At 41.9% G+C, this 23,255-nt stretch overlaps 1 protein-coding gene across 1 annotated transcript in view; it reads right to left on the bottom strand.

Annotated features, from left to right (window-relative positions):
- LOC139537948 (exosome RNA helicase MTR4-like) overlaps window positions 1-23,255 on the bottom strand; it is a 69,535-nt gene that overhangs the window by 5,419 nt on the left and 40,861 nt on the right. Inside the window, exons 20-24 of the mRNA XM_071339860.1 lie at window positions 22,926-23,117; window positions 15,977-16,140; window positions 5,221-5,326; window positions 1,022-1,078; window positions 7-169 (exon numbers count right to left, since the gene is read on the bottom strand). Coding sequence (XP_071195961.1) covers window positions 7-169; window positions 1,022-1,078; window positions 5,221-5,326; window positions 15,977-16,140; window positions 22,926-23,117 — 682 coding nt within the window. The remainder of the gene's footprint in view (window positions 1-6; window positions 170-1,021; window positions 1,079-5,220; window positions 5,327-15,976; window positions 16,141-22,925; window positions 23,118-23,255) is intronic.

A 23,255-nucleotide genomic window follows, 5' to 3' on the forward strand; every position in this document is an offset into this window, starting at 1 on the left:
AGTTACCTTCGAAGACGTCGGTCATCTTGCAGATCTGAGCGAAGGTGGATCCGTTAGCCCAGGTGTAGACCACATCCATCAGGTGAGGCCTGAACTTGTCCAGGTAGGTCTCCTCATCCACCTCCAGTTTAGCCTCTGCAGACACCTTGGCAATGCGCTTGGCACACTCCTGACAAAACCACAACAGACAGTTCAAGAAAACAGACATTGGATAATAAATAACATGCTCGAGCTCAGAATAATTATCGAAGTTGTTTGGGTGCTGAATTCTTGTAAATAGAAAATGAAATTGACAGGAAATGTATCATTGACTTCAGCTTTATTTGTAGTTTCCTGTTCATCTCAAGCAGCCATTCACATGAAGGCAAACACTCAGGCAGGGAGACCCAAATCTTTCATCAAACATCTAGATTGTAGACTGTGGACCTAGCCAGCTTTGTAGAATGTGCCAAGTCTCAGCAGACAGAAACAGCAGTAAGTCAATAGAATAGGTAAACTGGTTGGCTGCCAAGTCTCACAAAGATTGCAGTCTGGTTAAACATCAATGCTTTGGTTTAACATGAACTAAGTATAACAAACCACACACCTGAAAAGCAGACTAAACCAGGTCTGAGGGGTGTATCACAAAGCAGCATCACCAAGTATCCAGTTTGCTACCATGCCCATTGCAATGCTATATTTGAAGTTCATTATTTTATTTATTTAACTAGGCAAGTCAGTTAAGAACAAATTCTTATTTACAATGACAGCCTAGGAACAGTGGGTTAACTGCCTTGTTCAGGGGCAGAACGACAGATTTTGACCTCGTCAGCTCGGGGATTCGGTCTAGCAACCTCTCGGTTACTGGCACCACTAGGCAACCTAAAGTTATTTAATAATATTTAGAAAAGCCAGCTGCTAAACTCATTGGCTGTGCCCCAAATACACTACTTTTGACCAGGGACACACACTGATCCTGCTCTGTAACCTAGGCTAACCCCCTGGACAGCTCCTATTCCGCAGCGTCATGTGGAATGTTTACCTGCATCTGTCTCAGTGGTCCAGCCAGCTGCTCTGTCAGTTTGGGCATCTCATTCGCCTGAGGGAAGGAAGAGAACACAAACATGACGTTAGTCTAAAACTTTGAACATACCGCGACCACCTGCTGTGTGTCGAAGAGCAGAGGCTGTTTTAGCCAATTCAACATTTAGAATAGTTGGAAAATCAACAGAAAATGTCAGCCGATGTTGTGGTCCTGGGCACTCGGTAGCAGGATAATTGATCGGTCTCTACTCCAGTACTCCTAAGTGTCAATAAAACATTACTGCTGTCTGTCGGTTATTGATTTAAGAAACATGCCGAGTGACCCACTTCAGTATTGGGACGAAGCCCTCAGACTGCAGAGCATCTCGTTCTACCGTGACGGCTAAATGTTTCTTCTCTAAAGAATATGGATGACCTTAACTTCTTTGGGGTAGGGGGCAGTATTTTCACGTCCGGACGAAAAGCATGCCCAGAATAAAACTGCCTGCTACTCAGGCCCAGATCCTAGGATATGCATATTATTAGTAGATTTGGATAAAAACACTCTGAAGTTTCTAAAACTGTTTGAATGATGTCTTTGAGTATAACAGAACTCATGACAGGCAAAAACCTGAGAAAAAATCCAACCAGGAAATGGGAAATCTGAGGTTTGTATGTTTTCAACTCTTTGCTTATCCATGATAGTGGAAATGGGGTCATGTTCACTTCCTAAGGCTTCCACTAGATGTCAACAGTCTTTCGAACCTTGTTTGATGCTTCTACTGTGAAGTGGGGGCGAATGAGAGGAGATTGAGAAAGGTCTCTCCCAGAGTGCCACGTGCTGACCATGCGCGTTCATGTGAGAGTTAGCTGCGTTCCATCGCATTTCTGAAGACAAAGGAATTCTCCGGTTGGAACATTATTAAGGAACTTTTTTGACTTTTCGTCCATACTTTCCACTGGACTTGCACGCGCGTCGTGAGTTTAGATTGTGTACTGAACGCGCAAACAACAAGGAGGAATTTGGACATAAATTATGGACATTATCAAACAAAACAAACATTTATTGTGGAACTGGGATTCCTGGGAGTGCATTCTGATGAAAATCATCAAAGGTAAGTGAATATTTATAATGCTATTTCTGACTTATGTTGACTCCAACATGGCGGATATCTCTTTGGGTTGATTTATCGTCTGAGCGCCGGACTCAGATTATAGCATGGTTTGCTTTTTCCGTAAAGTTTTTTTGAAATCTGACACAGCGGTTGCATTAAGGAGAAGTGGATCTAAAATTCCATGCATAACAGTTGTATCTTTTAGCAATGTTTATTATGAGTATTTCTGTAAATTGAAATCGGACACTGTGGCTGGATTTTCAACAAGTGTATCTTTAAAATGGTGTAAAATACATATATGTTTGAGGAATTTTAATTATGGGATTTCTGTTGTTTTGAATTTGACGCCCTGCAGTTTTCACTGGCTGTTGACGAGGTGAGACGCTACCGTCCCACATACCCTAGAGAGGTTAACAGATCTCAAACTATAAAAGGTCACAATATTTTGTCCTTAGCTTCAAATTGGGATGTCCTTTGTTAGCCTGACTAATGATAGGACAATGGACGCCAGCGGGGCGCCCGGACACTGAACGACAGTGGCATGTGAATGTCACAGAGACTATCTGCTGACAGACAACAGAGGGACGAGAGACAGAGACTTGCAGGCAGTAGATATGACATATAGAACACTATAAAAGACTAAATTGCAATGTAGACTCGTACTACACCGGCTCTGATGCTCGTCGGATGTGGCAGGGCTTGCAAACCATTACAGACTACAAAGGGAAGCACAGCCGAGAGCTGCCCAGTGACACGAGCCTACCGGACGAGCTAAACTACTTCTATGCTCGCTACAAGGCAAATAACACTGAAACATGCATGAGAGCACCAGCTGTACCGGAAGACTGTGTGATCACGTTCTCCGCAGCCGATGTAAGACCTTTAAACAGGTCAACATTCACAAGGCCGCAGGGCCAGACGGATTACCAGGACGTGTACTGCGAGCATGCGCTGACCAACTGGCAAGTGTCTTCACTGACATTTTCAACCTCTCCCTGTCCAAGTCTGTAATACCAAGTTGTTTTAAGCAAACCACCATAGTGCCAGTGCCCAAGAACACTAAGGTAACCTGCCTAAATGACGACCCAAAGCACTCACGTCTGTAGCCATGAAGGGCTTTGAAAGGCAGGTAATGGCTCACATCAACACCATTATTCCAGAAACCCTAGACCCACTCCAATTTGCATACCTCCCCAACAGATCCACAGATGATGCAATCTCTATTGCACTCCACACTAACTTTTCACACCTGGACAAAAGTAACACCTATGTGAGAATGCTATTCATTGACTACAGCTCAGCGTTCAACACCATAGTACCCTCAAAGCTAATCAATAAGCTAAGGACCCTGGGACTAAACACCTCTCTCTGCAACTGGATCGTGGACTGCCTGACGGCCCGCCATCAGATGGTAAGGGTAGGTAACAACACATCTGCCACGCTAATCCTCAACACAGAGGCCCCTCAGGGGTGCGTGCTCAGTCCCCTCCTGTACTCATGACTGCATGGCCAGACACGACTCCAACACCATCATCAAGTTTGCCGATGACACAACAGTGGTAGGCCTGATCACCGACAACAACAAGACAGCCTATAGGGAGGTGGTCAGAGACCTGGCCGTGTGGTGCCAGGACAACAACCTCTCCCTCAACGTGATCAAGACAAAGGAGATGATGACTACAGGAAAAAGAGGACAGAGCACGCCCCCATTCTCATCGATGGGGCTGTAGTGGAGCTGGTTGAGAGCTTCAAGTTTCTTGGTGTCCACATCACCAACAAACTAGAATGGACCAAACACACCGAGACAGTCGTGAAGACATGAGGGGTGCCATACATCACTGGGGCCAAGCTCCCTGCCATCCAGGACCTCTATACCAGGCGGTGTCAGAGGAAGGCCCTAAAATTGTCATAGACTCCAGCCACCCCAGTCATAGACTGTTCTCTCTGCTACCGCACGGCAAGCGGTACCGGAGTGCCAAGTCTAGGTCCAAGAGGCTTCTAAAGAGCTTCTACCCTCAAGCCATAAGACTCCTGACCATCTAATTAAAATGCTACCCGGACTATATGCATTGCCCCCCTCTTTTACACCGCTGCTACTTTCTGTTGTTATCATCTATGCATAGTCACTTTAATAACTCTACCTACATGTACATATTACCTCAAATAACCGGTGCCCCCACACATTGACTCTGTATCGGTACCCCCCCTGTATATAGTCTCGCTATTGTTATTTTACTGCTACTCTTTAATTACTTGTTACTTTTATTTTCTATTCTTATCCGTATTTAAAAATATATATTTTTTAACTGCATTGTCGGTTAGGGGCTCGTAAGTAAGCATTTCACTGTAAGGTCTACACCTGCTGTATTTGGCGCATGTGACTAATACAATTTGATTAGACAGATATGATAATACACAAACACATGGAGCTGGACCCTTAATGTAGTGTTACACACACGCCACTAGACCTTTCCTCAAGACTACACCTGTACTGTCGTTACACTATGATACACAAACATATAGAGATAAGCTAGACCCTTACGCCACGCATTTCACACCCCAGCACCAGGTTGGAACAGCCCCTAACTGAAGGCTGCCATAATGGGCCAGAAGTGGAGTCGCTCTGGCTCTGCATCTCCCTGCTTACAGAGTGGGGGAAACGTGCCAGAGACCTACTAAGGTCTACTTTTAACAGATTGACCGCCCGCTGCCTGGAGTGAGTGGAATTTGTTATTGGGGAGGTCTGAAATTGAGCTAGATAAGACTAAATCTTTTCAAACAATTGACACAGGAAATCCTTGAGGGGAGAGGAAGCCCCAAGAGGATGTACTGGAGATCTAATCGTAAATTCAAGAGATAAGGTCACTTGGCTACTGTAAGGTAACAGGTTAGTGTGCTTTTGTTGTATGTATGTATGTATGTATGTATGTATGTATGTATGTATGTATGTATGTATGTATGTATGTATGTATGTATGTATGTAAGAGGTGGTTTGAAGGCATGGGGAAAGGAGGATGTTGTTTATCTGGCCAAAAGTGTTTTATCTGATTGCGTAGGAAATGGTGTGCATCGGGAGTGTGTTCCCAGTGTGTGTGTGTCTTACATTCTCCTGGAAGACGAAGACACTGAGCAGAGCAGTAACCTGTTCTGCAGTCAGATCGTTGAACAGACCGTTGAACACCATCTCAGTCAGCAGCAGCTCATCAGCACTGGATCAAACAGAACACAGCTCTAAGATCAGTCACATTGTCAATACATTTGTTGTTTGTTTTTTTACAGCATGTTAATATACACCGAACAAAAATATAAACGCAACATGTAAAGTGTTGGTCCCATGTTTCATGAGCTGAAATAAAAGATCCCAGAAAAGTTTCATACGCACTTATTTCAAAACATTTTGGGCACAATTTTGTTCACATCCCTGTTATTGAGCATTTCTCCTTGCCAAAATAATCCATCCACTTGACAAGTGTGGAATATCAAGAAGATTATTAAACAGCACAATAAATTCACAGGTGCACCTTGTACTGGGCACAGTAAAACACCACTCAAAAATGTGCAGATTTGTCACACAACACAATGCCACAGATGTCTCAAGTTGAGGGAGCCCGCAATTGGCATGCTGACTACAGGAATGTCCAACAGAGCTGTTGCCAGATTATTGAATATTAATTATTTCTAAACCATAAGCCACCTCCAATGTCATTTTAGAGAATTTGGTAGTACGTTCAACCGGCCTCACAACAGCAGACCACGTGTTACCACGCCAAACCCTCCACATCTGGCTTCTTCACCTGTGGGATTGTCTGAGACCAGCCACCTGGACAACTGATAAAACTCAAAGTTTGCACAAGAAGGATTTCTGCACAAATTGTAAAAATAACTGTCTCAGGGAAGCTCATCTGCGTGCTCGTCTTCCTCACCAGGGTCTTGACCGGACTGCAGTTTGACGTCGTAACAGCGGGCCTTCGTTGGCCACTGGCACGCTGGAGAAATGGGCTCTTCAAGGATGAATCCTGGTTTCAACTGTATTGGGTAGACCGCGTGTATGGCATCGTATGGGCGAGCAGTTCACTGATGTCAATGTTGTGAACTGAGTGCCCCTTGGAGGCGGTGGGGTTATGGCATAAACTACAGACCATGAACAGAATTGCATTTTATCGATGGCAATTTGAATGCACAGAGATACCGTGACGAGATCCTGAGGCCCATTGTCGTGCAATTCATCCGATGCCATCACCTCATGTTTCATTATAATGCACAGCCCCATGTCGCAAGGATTTGTACACAATTCCTGGAAGCTCAAAATGTCCCAGTTCTTCCATGGCTGCATACTCACTAGACTTGTCACTCAGAGCATGTTTGGGATGCTCTGGATCGACGTGTGCAACAACGTATTCCAGTTCCCGTCAATATCCTGCAACTTCGCACAGCCATTGAAAAGGAGTTGGACAACATTCCACACGCCACAATCAACAGCCTGATCAACTCTATGCAAGCAAGATGTTTCGCGCTGCATGAGGCAAATAGCGGTCACACTAGACACTGACTGGTTTTCTGATTCACGCCTTTATTTTGTATATCTGCATATCTGTATTCCCAGTAGGGCTGACTCCAATTATTCAGCTGGTTGATTGGTCGACCGAGATTTGTTTTAGTCGAGCAGTAGCAAACATTTATATCTTTTTTAATGGCACACGAGACACCTGGCTTATTCGCACCCACCACAGTCAACTAATCCATTGCGGAGGCGCCCTTTCCTGACAATTTTGCACATTCATTGTGTGAATTGTTTGCATTTGATTGTTGGTGACTATCAATTCCCCATTACATATATCACCAGTAGTACATTTACCGTTAATTCCTAAATCAACAATGTTTGTTTGGTTACGGTAATGACTGTTAATGCATTCAATGTATTATTCCAATCTTTTAACGTTCTCATTGTCGGAGTGGACACAGGTTGTGCACTCTGCAAACAACATGATACACTTCTGAGAAACAATTTATCTCGTTCCATTTACGAGTTTTAGTAATTGTCTGGTGTTTGGATCACTCCTGTCAATGTTGAGTAAGGACACGCATGTGATTAAGCAACCCAAAACAACGGCGCCGCAGAAGGGGCAGACGGAGCGGTCTTCTGGTCAGGCTCCGCTGACGGGCACATCGCTCCCGAGTATACTACTCGCCAATGTCCAGTCTCTTGACAACAAGGTAGACGAAATTCGAGCAAGGGTTGCCTTCCAGAGAGACATCAGAGATTGTAACATTCTTTGTTTCACGGAAACATGGCTCACTCGGCATACGTTAGAGTCGGTACAGCCACCCGGTTTCTTCACGCATCGCGCCGACAGAAACAAACATCTCTCTGGTAAGAAGAAGGGCGGGGGTGTATGCCTTATGATTAACGAGTCGTGGTGTGATCATAACAACATACAGGAACTCAAGTCCCTTTGTTCACCTGACCAAGAATTCCTTACTATCAAATGCAGACCGCATTATCTACCAAGAGAATTCTCTTCGATTATAATCCCAGCCGTGTATATCCCCCCCAAGCAGACACCTCGACGGCCCTGAAAGAACTGCCTTGTACTCTATGTAAACTGGAAACCACATATCCTGAGGCTGCATTTATTGTAGCTGGGGATTTTAACAAAGCTAATCTAAAAACAAGGATCCCTAAATTTTATCAGCATATCAATTGCGTGACCCGGGCTTGCAAAACTCTGGATCACTGCTACTCTAATTTCCGCGACGCATACAAAGCCCTCCCTCGCCCTCCTTTAACAAATCTGACCACAACTCCATTTTGTTGCTCCCAGCCTATAGACAGAAACTAAAAGAGGAAACGCACGTGCTCAGGTCTGTTCAACGCTGGTCCGACACACTTCAAGATTGCTTTGATCACGTGGACTGGGATATGTTCTGGATAGCATCGGACAATAACATTGATGTATACGCTGATTTGGTGACCGACTATTAGCAAGTGCATCTGTGATGTGGTACCCACGGTGACTATTAAATCCTTCCAACCAGAAAACAAAGCGCGAACCACTGCTTTTAAATCATGGCAATGCGACCGGGAACATTACCGAATACAAACAGTGTAGCTATTCCCGCCGCAAGGCAATCAAACAAGCTAAGCGTCAGTATAGAGACAAAGTAGAGTCGCAATTCAACGGCTCAGACACGAGACATATGTGGCAGGGTCTACAGACAATCACAGACTACAAAAAGGAAACCAGCCCCGTCGCGGACACTGATGTCTTGCTCCCAGACAGACTAAACACTTTCTTTGCTCGCTTTGAGGACAATACAGTGCCACTGACACGGCCCGCTACCAAAACCTGCGGGTTCTCCTTCACGGCAGCCAACGTGAGTAAAACATTTAAACGTGTTAACCCTCGCAAGGCTGCTGGCCCAGACGGCATCCCTAGCCGCGTCCTCAGAGCATGCGCAGACCAGCTGGCTGTGTGTTTACAGACATATTCAATCAATCTCTATCCCAGTCTACTGTTCCCACATGCTTCTAGAGGGACACCATTGTTCCTGTTCCCAAGAAAGCTAAGGTAACTGGGCTAAATGACTACCGCCCTGTAGCACTCACTTCCTTCATCATGAAGTGCTTTGAGAGACTAGTCAAGGTTCATATCACCTCCACCCTACCTGACACCCTAGACCCACTCCAATTTGCTTACCGCCCCAATATGTCCACAGACAACGCAATCGCAATCACACTGCCCTAACCCATCTGGACAAGAGGAATACCCATGTAAGAATGCTGTTCATCGATTACAGCTCAGCTTTCAACACCATAGTACCCTCCAAACTTGTCATTAAGCTTGAGACCCTGGGTCTCGACCCCGCCCTGTATGGACTTTGACCCCGCCCTAGGTCCTGGACTTTGACGGGCCGCCCACAGGTGGTGAGGGTAGGAAACAACATCTCCACCCCGCTGATCCTCAACACTGGGGCCCCACAAGGGTGCGTTCTCAGCCCTCTCCTGTACTCCCTATTCACCCATGACTGCCTGGCCATGCACACCTCCAACTCAATCATCAAGTTTGCAGACGACACTACAGTGGTAGGCTTGATTACCAACAACGACGAGACGGCCTACAGGGAGGAGGTGAAGGCCCTCCGAGTGTGGTGTCAGGAAAATAACCTCACACTCAACATCAACAAAAGAAAGGAGATGATCGTGGACTTCAGGAAACAGCAGAGGGAGCACTCCCCTATCCACATCGGCAGGACAGTAGTGGAGAGGGTAGTACGTTTTAAGTTCCTCGGCGTACACATCACGGACAAACTGAATTGGTCCACCCACACAGACAGCGTTGTGAAGAAGGCGCAGCAGCGCCTCTTCAACCTCAGGAGGCTGAAGAAATTTGGCTTGTCACCAAAAACACTCAAACTTTTACAGATGCACAATCGAGAGCATCCTGTCGGGCTGTATCACCGCCTGGTACGGCAACTGCTCCGCCCACAACCGTAAGGCTCTCCAGAGGGTAGTGAGGTCTGCACAACGCATCACCGGGGGCCCTCCAGAACACCTACACCACCCAATGTCACAGGAAGGCCAAAAAGATCGAGGACAACAACCACTCGAGCCACTGCCTGTTCACCCCGTTATTATCCAGAAGGCGAGGTCAGTACAGGTGCATCAAGGCTGGGACAGAGACAGAAGCTGTTTTTCAATCTCAAGGCCATCAGACTGTTAAACAGCCATCACTAACATTGAGTGGCTGCTGCCAACATACTGACTCAATCTCTAGCCACTTTAATAATTGGATGTAATAAATGTATCACTAGTCACTTTAAACAATGCCACTTTATACAATGTTTACATACTCTACACTACTCATCTCATATGTATATACTGTACTCTATACCATCTACTGCATCTTGCCTATGCCGTTCGGCCATCGCTCATCCATATATTTATATGTACATATTCTTAATCATTCCTTTACACGTGTGTGAAATTGTTAGATTACTTGTTAGATATTACTGCACGGTCAGAACTAGAAGCACAAGCATTTCGCTACACCCGCATTAACATCTGCTAACCATGTGTATGTGACAAATAAAATGTGATTTTGAGAAGTATAGGCTACCTAGCCTGCGTGCAAATGTAGGCATATAAATGTGCACATTTGGGAATCTGATAGCATTTCTGATTGGTTTAATGCACCACCACTTATGAGCTGTGGAGCTTCTCAAAGTAACGTTATCTTCACCTCGAACAGCAAGAAAACAAAGTGTGTTTTTACATCCATTGAGAATTACAATAATTCCTCAATTAATTTGAATAATCTTTCCAACTCTATCCCTTTTGATAACCACTCAGCATGAAAAGGAAAAATATTCAAATCCAGTTGAATTGTCATAAAATAGGCCTACCTGATTACCTCTTATCCCTTGCGCAAATAGCCTACAGCTGTGTCTGTTCTGAGCTCACAGGAGGTGGAAACTGAGGGCCCAGAATATTTTACACAATGTTCCAAGGAGCTTCAGGCCAGACCCAAGTTAATAGTTGATACAATGTTTCAAGCTGTTGCAAACAGGTCATGCATAGCCAATGTAATTTAAATTCTTTTTTAAAAAGTGTATTTTAATTTGTATACATTTTTAGCCTCTTTCTCCCAATTTTAATTATGATCTTGTCCCATTGCTGCAACTCCCCAACAGGCTCGGGAGAGGCGAAGGTCGAGTCATGACCGAAACATGACCCACCAAACTGCACTCCTTAACACTCGTCCGCTTAACCCGGAAGCCAACTGCACCAATGTGTCTGAGGAAACACAGTTCAACTGACGACCGAAGTCAGCCTGCAGGCACCTGGCCCGCCACAAGAAGTCGCTAGAACGCGATGAGCCAAGTAAAGCCCCCGCCGGCCAAACCCTCCCCTAACCCGGACGACGCTGGGCCAATTGTGCGCCTCCCTATGGGACTCCCTGTCACGGCCGGTTGTGACACAGCCTGGGATCGATCCCGGGTCTGTAGTGACACCTCAAGCACTGCGATGCTTTGTCTTAGACTGCTGCGCCACTCGGGAGGCCCAGGATATTTATTTTTATCAGGTTGTTTTCTACCTGCAGGCTGCAATGTTTTCATTTGTTGGCTTTATAGGTTATTTTTTACATAGATGGCAATTGTTACTTTATAGGTTTGTCTCATTTTCATTTGGATAGAATTTTGATTAACCACATGATAATGAGTCTGAGATACGAAGGCATAAATTAAATTGTTGCACGAAAATGTGCATATGAAAACCAGAATTTGAACGCAGATCGGAAGAAATGGTAAGATCAATTGGCATTCACTAGCAATTTCAGGAGCATAATGGCAGAATCTGCGAAAGCCAGTAGGAGCGGGAGAATGGTCGGGACAGGTGAAGGTTTTTCTTCTGGTTAGCTTGATCTCTGGTTATCTTGATCTCTGGCTCCCTCTTGAGTCATTTCTGTCTTAATTCATCAAACAGTGAGCTTAAAGCATCAGACAAGCTCAATGCATATATAGTTGATTTTATTAAAACATTTGGGTGTTACACGTTTTACAAATAAACGTTTTAATTTTGACCAATCGATTGGTCGAAAGAACAGACGACTTTCGATCAACTAAGATTTTTGTTTTGTTGGGGACAGCCCTAATGCCCAGTAATGTGAAATCTAAAGATCAAGGCCTAATGAATGAATTTAAATTGACTTATTTACTTGAATGAACTAACTCAGTAAAATCTTTGAAATTGTTGCATTTATATTTTTGTTCAATGTACATAACTGTTCTAAGTTGAACACCTTTGTTCGCAGCAGCTCATCAGCACTGGATCATACACAGCAATAACACAGGTATCAGATCTGTCACAGTATTGCTACAGAGATTCAATAGCAAGGTAATATACACACTGTTCTAGGATCAATCATAGTATTATTACAGAGAGGGGTTTAAAACCTGTTGAGGATAGGGGGTGCTGTTTTCACTTTGGGGGAAAATCGTTCCCAATTTAAACGGCCTCGTACTCAATTCTTGCTCGTACAATATGCATATTATTATTACTATTGGATAGAAAACACTCTAGTTTCTAAAACCGTTTGAATTTTGCCTGTGGGTAAAACACAACTCATTTGGCAGCACACTTTGTGACCAGGAAGTGGAAAGTCTGAAATCGATGCTGTATTCAAGTGGCTGCCTATAAATGGGCATGATACGTATGACTATACGTGCACGTCATACACCTTCCCCTGGATGTCAAGAGGAAGTGAGAGGAAAAAGGAGTTGATTATCTCTGACGTTGAATGAGCCCTCTTGGAACAACGTGTCCCCCATTTTCTGTTTTCTGCAAGGCGCGTGTTGGACCTGTTATTGCCTACTGGAAACCTGTCGTTATGGGCCAATATGATCTCCGGCTTTGATTTTATTTGATACATGTTACAATATCATCCTAAAGTATGTTTTTTCAATATAGTTTCATTCGATTATTGAACTTTATTCGGGACGTTCGGCGTGTTACGTTGTTTGACTTTGTTGACGTTGGAGAGCTTAGCGCTGCATGGCCAGTGTGCTTGCTAATTCAAGAGGGAAAGAGGACGTTCTGAATCCAAAACAACGACGGTTCTGGACAAAGGACACCTTATACAACATTCTGATAGAAGATCAGCAAAAGTAGGAACCATTTTGTGATGCTATTTCATATATCTGTCGAACTGTGTACTAGTAGCTTTGCGCTCAGGTTTTGGTTATTCCCTTACCATAACTAAGTCTTATGTCGTAATGAAGATATTTGTAGAATTCTAACACTGCGATTGCATTAAGAACTAATGGATCTATCGTTTCCTATACAACATGTATTTTTTTGTAATGTTTATGAATAGCTATTTGGTCAGAATAGGTGAGAGTCTAATAGAAATATCCGCACATTCTGGGAAAAAGATGCTACGTTAGCACGTTATGCTACGTTGTATAACCACGGATTTCAGCTCTAAATATGCACATTTTCGAACAAAACATAAGTGTATGTATAACCTGATGTTATAGGACTGTCATCTGAGGAAGGTTTATGAAGGTTAGTGAAATTTAACTTTTACTTGGTACCCATCACGGATCCGGGAGCACCCCCCACAGTAAAAAAGCTGACTAGCATAGCCTAGCATAGCGTCACAAGTAAATACTAGCATCTAAATATCATTAAATCACAAGTCCAAGACACCAGATGAAAGATACATCTTGTGAATCCAGCCATCATTTCTGATTTTTAAAAATGTTTTACAGGGAAGACACAATATGTAAATCTATTAGCTAACCACGTTAGCAAAAGACACCACTTTTTTTACTCCTTCAGTAGCTATCACTAATTTGACTAAATAAAGATATATATAGCCACTAACCAAGAAACAACTTCATAAGATGACAGTCTGATAACATATTTATGGTATAGCATATGTTTTTTTTGAAAAATGTGCATATTTCAGGTATAAATCACAGTTCTACATTGCAGCTGCAATCTGAAATAGCGTTGGAAGCAGCCGGAATAATTACAGAGACCGACGTCAATTACCAAAATACTCATCCTAAAACATTTCTGAAAAATACACAGCATACAGCAATCGAAAGACACAGATCTTGTGAATCCAGACAATATTTCAGATTTTCTAAGTGTTTTACAGCGAAAACACAATATATCGTTATATTAGCATACCACATGAGCTAACATCACCCCAGCATTGAATCAAAGCAAAAGGGGCGATAACGTTATCGCCACCAAAATATATTAATTTTTTCACTAACCTTCTCAGAATTCTTCAGATGACAGTCCTGTAACATCATATTACACAATGCATATAGAGTTTGTTCGAAAATGTGCATATTTAGCATCACAAATCGTGGTTATGCAATGTAATCTGTCAAAACATGGCATGCATTCTGGACGGCGCCATCTTGGAAAGGCACCTATGTTTACGATTATTTATCGATTAGATTGACTAAAAAAATACAGGTTGGACAGCTAATGAAATATGCATTGGTTATTAATGCAACCGCTGATTTAGATTTTTAAAATTAACGTTACTAGACATACATTGTGAGTTACAGCCAGACTAGTGCCGCAGAAAATGGCCGACAACTGCGTTTACATTTTTCCACATAAATACGGAATAAAATCATAAATAACTCTTACTTTTGGACGAGCTTCCATCAGTATCTTGGGCAATGTGTTCTTTGTCAAAAAGAATCGTTGCTTTGTTGTAAAACGACCTCTTCAACCTCGGAACTAGCAGCTAACGATAGCTACACGGCACACACATGTCCAAATCCTCAAACGCAATACTAAGGAAATTCCGAAAAATAGCAATATACTCGCATAAACTGATATAAATCGGTTTCAAATAACTTCGTTATGATGTTTCTAACACCTATATCGAATTAAATCACAGACGGATAGATCTTTGGTCAATAACGAGAGCTTTTGAGCATGCCATTCTGATGTCCTCTCTTGCGCCTTGGCGAGCGTCCAAAAGAACGTACATGTCACTCCATTGCCTTTTATAAACTCTGAGAAATACGTAGAGACTCCATTCCACTTCTCATTGGTTACTGACATCCAGGGGAAGGCGGGTGCAGTTCATTTCGATCCATAGGGCACACACAGAGCTTTAAACTGATCTGAGAACAGAGACTATTTTTCTGACCTTCGCATGTCCTGTCATGATTTTCGCTGTAGAAAGAGTTCTGGTTCACCCACAGACATAATTCAAACGGTTTTAGAAACTAGAGATTGTTTTCTATCCAATAGTAATAATAATATGCATATTGTACGAGCAAGAATTGAGTATGAGGCAGTTTAATTTGGAGACGATATTTTCCAAAGTGGAAACAGCACCCCCTGTATTGAGAAAAGGTTTTAATATCTTTTGCTGGTTTATTCGCTAACATGCCTATTGCTATCGCTAACGTGCCTTGATGAATGAATGCGGTAGTGTGGTAGGCTATTGTAGTAAGCTAATATAATGCTATATTGTGTTTTCGCTGTAAAACACTTAAAAAATCGGAAATATTGGCTGTATTCACAAGATCTTTGTCTTTCATTTGCTATACACCATGTCTTTTTCAGAAATGTTTTATGATGAGTATTTCGGTATGTCACGTTGGTGTCTGTAATTATTCTGGCTGCTTTCGGTGCAATTTCTGATTGTAGCCGCAATGTAAACTATGATTTATACCTGAAATATGCACATTTTTTGAACAAAACATAGATTTATTGTATAACATGTTATAAGACTGTCATCTGATTAAGTTGTTTCTTGGTTTCTTTGGTTTGTTCTAGGTTAGTTTGGTTGATTTTGTGCATGCTACCTGTGCTGTGAAAAATGTCTGTGCTTTTTTTCTATTTGTTGGTGAGCTAACATAAATATATATTGTGTTTTCCCTGTAAAACATTTAAAAAATCGGACATGTTGGCTGGATTCACAAGATGTGTATCTTTCATTAGCTGTATTGGACTTGTTAATGTGTGAAAGTTAAATATTTCTAAAAAAATATTTTTTGAATTTCGCGCTCTGGCTTTTCAGTGGAATGTGGGAGGAGTTCCGCTAGCGGAACGGGGGGGCGAGACAGGTTAATGCAGCCTTAAACAGAATTATAACATAACCTTGCTTTTAAACAAGTTACATGATAAGATTGGGCTCGGTACATCTGCTATTGTCTGGTTTTAGATTAGAACTACCTAAGATCGACATGTATCCATGTGAATGGGATTAAATCTGACCTGGTATAGGTTTTATTCTATGTCCTGTGCTTTTCACCATTATCAAAATGCAAACTTTGGGGTAAAGCGTTACTGCTGCAGATGTTCTTTTCCTTACCTGCTGATCTCACAGGCCACTCTGCCCTTCATCTCGATGACATCAGAGGAAGTAGCGAACCCCAGACGTCTCAGAACACGCTTCCTGCACTTCAGCTCGTCCATCTGCAGGACGGTCCTAGCCTTTTTCAGCTCCCGCTTGGCTGCTTTAATGTCCCCTGCAATCTGACAGACAGAGACACAGGATAACATAACTGCTTAAAACATTACCCTCTAGTAAGGATAAAGAAAATAGTCTCTGTGGATCAAAAAGGGGCTTAGGCATTGCAGGGGGCGTTGCAATTGGTGCAGCAGAATTTAAAAAACATTTTAAAGGCCCTCATTTTTGTGTGAATTATTTCAGCATTTTTATGCCAATTTCCTGCAATTCTCCATGGAGTCAAGACACATTTTATCAGCTTTAAAGTTAATTTCCTACAATTTTACACATTTTGCCATGGAGCTGAGAGAAAATGTTGCCTTTTTAAAGTACATTTCTAAGGATTCTACATATTCTGCCATGAGGTGAGAAACTGTTGCAGTTTAAGATAATTCCCTGCATTTTTCCACGGGTAATGCTGTTTTTCTGCTCAAACTTAAAAGCAATACTGTTAAATTCATTTTTATTTATTTTTTATGTTCAATTACCCTGATGGTCTAGCTTTGATTTTGGTGATTGCTAGCGCACATAGATATCATTATAAAATGTCCTTGTTTTTGAAAGAAAAGCTCATATTTTGTCCATTAAAATCACATCAAATTGATCAGAAATACAGTGTAGACGTTGTTAATGTAAATGACTATTGTAGCTGGAAATGGCAGATTTTTAAGGCTAATTGATCATTAAAAAACCCTTTTGCAATTATGTTAGCACAGCTGAAAACTGTTGTTCTGATTAAATAAGCAATAAAACTGGCCTTCAGACTAGTTGAGTATCTGGAGCATCATTATTTGTGGGTTGGTTTCAGGCTCAAAACGGCCAGAAGCAAAGTACTTTCTTCTGAAACTCGTCAAATTGATAACTAGAATGCCAAAGGTCTGCAAGGCTGTAATTGCTGCAAATGGAGGATTCTTTGACGAAAGCAAAGTTTGAAGGACACAATTATTATTTCAATTAAAAATCATTAATTATAACCTTGTCAACGTCTTGACTATATTTCCTATTCATAATTTTGCAACTCATTTCATGTATGTTTTCATGGAAAACAAGGACATTTCTAAGCGTATCACCATTATCTTTCCAACATGTTATATCTGGTTTTAGTTTTACATTCTAAAAATGTATTTTAAATTCGTATATATAAAAAAACAAATAGTTTGGACTTAGGCATCCAAAATATGCTTAGGCGGCCCACCCAAGTGCTTCTATGGCAGAAAAATCCCTGCTCTCAGTGCAAACAATCCTTTAAAATGTGCTATTTTAATCATATAAATCAAATGTTTCAATTGTAAATAGTCCAGTGGCCATTTGATTAATTGTTCAGCAGTCTTATGGCTTGGGGGTAGGAGCAAGATATAGTTAACAGTTAACGTCCCGTTAGTAGGATAGTCTCGTACAGAGCTAACCCAGTTTATTCTCCAGCGATTGTACGTTGGCCAATAGATCGGACGGTAGAGGCGAGTTACCCACTTGCCGCAAAAGTCTCACAAGACACCCCCATCTCCCCCCTCTGTACCCGTCTTTTCGTCACCCGAATGACGGGGATTTGGGCCTGGTTTCGGAGAAATCGTACTATTTCGCGTCGGACTCATTAAAGAGAAAATCTTCGTCCAGTTCGAGGTGAGTAATCGCTGTTCTGATATCCAGAACCTCTTTCGGTCCTATTTTTTAAAAGTTAACCTTTATATAACTAGGCAAGTCAGTTAAGAACAAATTCTTATTTACAATGACGGCGAAACCCAGACGACGCTGGGCCAAATGTGCACCGCCCTATGGGACTCCCAATCACGGCCGGATGTGATGCAGGCTGGATTCGAACCAGGTACTGCAGTGACGCCTCTTGCACTGAGATGCAGTGTCTTAGACCACGGCGCCACTCGGGAGCCCAGTGGAGACGGAAGCAGCAACATTATGTACAAAATAAGTTACAAACAATGCGAAAAAACTGTCTGTAGGGAGCATGTAATATAGCACAGTTGGTTAAGAGCCCGTAAAACAGCACAGAGCTGCCTTGCATGACTGAAGCTGCAAACTGAGGGATGAAATCCAATCAGGACACAGCTGAGACCAACAGTGTTGGTTAACAGTCTCGGTCTGTCTTACAGGCCAGTTTGTTCCTCTCCGTCACACACCTTGTGTAACTGTAATTCTCAAGTCATGCCAAATCAAACACAGTGTGTTTGTAATCTGGTTTATAGGGCTTTGTCCCTCCCCATGCACAGATATGTAATATATCTCACATACATCGATTGCGCAGAGGTCACAGAGGTCATGACCTAGGCCAGTTGTAGGAGTAGGGCCCGTTTCACACTACAGAGCTAACTTTAACCTCTAATTCCTCCCAAACCCGGATCCGGGAGCACCCCCCACAGTAAAAAAAGCTGACTAGCATAGCCTAGCATAGCGTCACAAGTAAATACTAGCATCTAAATATCATTAAATCACAAGTCCAAGACACCAGATGAAAGATACACATCTTGTGAATCCAGCCATCATTTCTGATTTTTTAAATGTTTTACAGGGAAGACACAATATGTAAATCTATTAGCTAACCACGTTAGCAAAAGACACCACTTTTTTTACTCCACCAGTTTTTTACTCCATCAGTAGCCATCACTAATTCGACCAAATAAAGATATAAATAGCCACTAACCAAGAAACAACTTCATAAGATGACAGTCTGATAACATATTTATTGTATAGCATATGTTTTTTTTAGAAAAATGTGCATATTTCAGGTATAAATCACAGTTCTACATTGCAGCTGCAATCTGAAATAGTGCCGAAGCTGCCAGAATAATTACAGAGACCAACGTCAAATACCTAATTACTCATCTTAAAACATTTCTGAAAAATACACAGCGTACAGCAAATGAAAGCCCAACATCTTGTGAATCCAGCCAATGTCAGATTCTTTAAGTGTTTTACAGCGAAAACACAATATAGCATTATATTAGCTTAGCACAATAGCCAGAAACACAAGCAATTTACCAGCAGCACAGGTTAGCGATCGTACCAATACAGCAAAAGATATATAATTTTTGACTAACCTTGATATACTTCGTCAGATGACAGTCCTGTAACATCATATTACACAATGCATATAGGTTTTGTTCGAAAATGTGCATATTTAGCAGCACAAATCGTGGTTATACAATGTGATCAGTGGCAACAGGTCATGCATTCTGGCCGGCGCCATCTTGGAAAGGCACCTAATCTAATCAATAAATAATCGTAAACTTGACTAAAAAATACAGGTTGGACAGCAAATGAAAGATGCATTAGTTATTAATGCAACCGCTGAGTTAGATTTTTAAAATTAACGTTACTAGACATACAGTGTGCGTTACAGCCAGACTAGTGCCGCAATAATGGCGGACAAATGCGTTTACATTTTTCCACATAAATACGGAATAACATCATAAATAGCTCTTACTTTTGGACGAGCTTCCATCAGAATCTTGGGCAAGTGGTCCTTTGTCCAAAAGAATCGTTGCTTGGTTGTAAAACGTCGTCTTCAACTTCGGAATTAGCAGCTAACATTAGCTATGTGGCCACAACATGCCCAAATGTTCAAAGCGCAATACTAAGGAAATTCCGAAAATAGCAATATACTCGCATAAACTGATATAACTCGGTTTAAAATAACTTCGTTATGATGTTTCTAACACCTATATCGAATTAAATTACAGACGGATATAGCTAAGGCCGATAACTGAGCGTTTCAAAATGCCATCCTGAGGTCTTGCTTTGCGCAATGACGAACGTCGAAAAGAGAGCTCCCTTCGTTCCTTGGCCTTTTATAAGCTCTGAGAACTACGTAGAAACTCCATTCCACTTCTCATTGGTTACTGACATCCAGGGGAAGGCGGGTGCAGTTCATGTCGACCCATAGGATACATACAGAGCTTTAAACTGATCTGAGAACAGAGCCTCGTTTTCAGACCTTCGCAGTTCCTGTCATGAATTTCACTGCAGAAAGAGTTCTGGTTCACCCACAGACATAATTCAAACGGTTTTAGAAACTAGAGATTGTTTTCTATCCAATAGTAATAATAATATGCATATTGTACGAGCAAGAATTGAGTACGAGGCAGTTTAATTTGGGAACGATAAATGTCCAAGTTGAAACAGCACCCCCTGTAGTGTCAAGAGGTTATTAATTAACCAAGCCGAGCTGTACTGTACCAGCCTGGCTACACATTCACCATATGTGCTGGAATTGAATTGGGAGAAAGGACAGTGTGGAATGGAAAATATAATAACCAAGCCAGCAAAGTCGGACTACAGCTGGGACTTAACACTAATGCTTTCACAGGCACCTGGCCGCAAAACTATATTCATTTTCCTCCTTATTTCTTTGAAAACTCCTCCTCTGCATTTCAAAGCTAGCCAATTAAAAAGACAAAGATTTGGTACACAACCTTCCCCACAGTGTTTTCCACTCAATATAATATATGTTTATAGATGTTATTTATTTGGTGTATTGCAACAACAAAAAAAGGTTTAATCTAATAAGTAAACTTGAGTTCTTACTGATTGTTTTTAGTGGTAAAGACTGACTTCAAAGAGACCACATTCAAGTCCTCCATCCCCCACTTAGTCTGACTGCTGCTCTCTGGCTCCACAACAAAACCCCGCCCGGCCATCTAGAGGTGTGAAAACCCAGCCAGCCTACAAGTAGATGGTAAGTGCTTTACAGCTGAAAGGGACTTGGGACCATCAGCACAATCTTGTGTAGAGGGTGTGTTGTAAGTCCAGTCATTGTAAATAATGTGTCATTTTTTTACTTTGTGTTTGTGGTGTGTACACTTATGACATTAGATCAGTGTTGGCTGCTAACTTGACCCATCTTATCCCTTATCTTTCACCTGTGTTTGAAGACATTGGATCAGCATTCTTGTTGGGTCTCCTGTTAGTACATTTTATGCAGGGAAGCTTATAATTCATAATGTATGACATTCCTGGGAGTGCGTAAACTTGTATTTTTTATTAGCATAGCATTTTTGTATGTTTTCTATAGTTATGTTCTTGAAAATGTATCAATTTATCAATTCAGCCACTTGGGTACATTTGGGAAAATCGTGACAGACACCTGGGTGACTTCATTCTAAATGTCATGTAGCTTGCTCATTCTTCAAGTATTCAGTTTTAAACTTTGCACAAACACTGTTGCCCTCTTGTGGACACCATCTAAATTACATCCAGCTTCAAGGCTAGATGTGTGACCTTTCTCTTGCATTTCAGAGATGGTACAACAAAAATAGTTTTTTTCTTCTCTTTTTCTTTTCTTCTACCAGATCTATTGTGTTATATTCTCCTACATTCATTTCACATTTCCACAAACTTCAAAGTGTTTCCTTTCAAATGGTACCAAGAATATGCATATCCTTGCTTCAGGGCCTGAGCTACAGGCAGTTAAGTTTGGGTACGTCATTTAAGCAGAAATTAGAAAAGAAAACGCGGCTGATCCCTAACAAGTTAATTTCTTCAGGATTGGTTTCCTGTCATCGGGACAGTTGTAAATCATGTAGCGCAATGTCATGTAAGCCGATTTTAGCACAACATTTTTTTGTGGTACATATAAGTGTCTTATATCGTCCGAACGCTTAAATTCTTGCTAATCTAACTGCATTGTCCTATTTACAGTAGCTATTACTGTGAAAACGGCCATGCTATTGTTTGAGGAGAGCACAAAACAACAAAACACTTCACCACGACAGGTTTGATACATTCACATCTAAAGGTGAAATATGTACTTACATTCTGAAATCTTGCTCTGATTTGTCATCCTAAGGGTCCCAGAAACAACGTGTCGTTATCATATACTAAAAAGGGCCATATAGCATAAATGATCGATTTTGTATTTCCACCCGTTCAACTTGCAAAGAAAGGAATCTGTGAAAATCTAACGCTAAACGTTGTTTCAACCAGTCAAATTACATACGTATTTATTAATCAGACACCCTAAAATATAACCAGACTTCACTATATTGTTCGGCATTTAGTATATCCAATAGGACACCAATTTTAGTAAGGGATGACACGGGCGGTGTTCACTTGATTGACTAACTTTGTCAAACGAGCACCAATCGTGTTCAAACCTAGCTACATAGCCAATGAGCTGGGCTTTATGAGAGTATGTGGAAACCCAGTATCCGTGGCACAATCGTCCAGCAAACCTTGCGCGCCAGAAGGCTAGTTCTCTTGGACATTCATGCAAGAAAATGGCAAAGCGCGTTACGCATACCTGTGAGTTATGAAAACTAAGTGTTTTGCAAATGTTGAACTTATATGTTGAACAATATGGCTACTAATATTGGAAAAACGAAATCAAAGTCCAAGTATATCGATTTTGGACCATAGTCTTGCAGAAAAATATAATAGACAACAGCTAAATGAGAGGATGCTAACGATAGACGGGTAAGTGAAATACGAGTCTTTATATTATTTTATATTGCATCACATCCGGCCGTGATTGGGAGTCCCATAGGGAGGCGCCCAATGTCGTCCGGGTTTGGCCGGGGTAGGCGTCATTGTAAATAAGAATTTGTACTGACTTGCCTAGTTAAATAAAGTTCAATTAAAAAGATGAACAGTCGTTTGGTGCTGAATGTTCTGCCAAAATGTGAGTAAGTGAATGAGAGCCAGATCCAATATTATTTTCCTCTGATACTCACCCTGTGCTTGTTTATGTCAGTACATTACTGACAGAACGTTGTATGGTTCCCTGCCACACACACTGCAGTGTGGTCCTACAGGACATGAACAAACCAACTATCCAAAATAACACCACCCCACCCATCCTCACCAGGGCTTTCTTCTCGCAGAGGGAGTAGACAGCCTCCAGGCTGGGGTCAGAGTGCATGGGGTGGGAGTACATCCTGTGTTCGAACGCCTCCACCTTCTGGATGATCTTCTTCAGGCCTGGGTCCTTGATGCCCATGTCATCAATGGGGTCCAGCAGGGGAAGAACTCCGTCTGGGAAGCGCTTCTGCACCTCCTGTGTGGTGGAGACGGGACCAGAAAATGAAGCATAAGAACAGCTTTAATGAAAGTAGAATACAATAAAACTATATATAACCGTCTCCAATGTCCCAGCCTGTTTTCGTGGAATAAAACTGATTTCTGAGTAGCTTGA

Source organism: Salvelinus alpinus, chromosome 1 (genome assembly GCF_045679555.1).
Source record: "Salvelinus alpinus chromosome 1, SLU_Salpinus.1, whole genome shotgun sequence".
Lineage (NCBI taxonomy): Eukaryota > Metazoa > Chordata > Actinopteri > Salmoniformes > Salmonidae > Salvelinus > Salvelinus alpinus.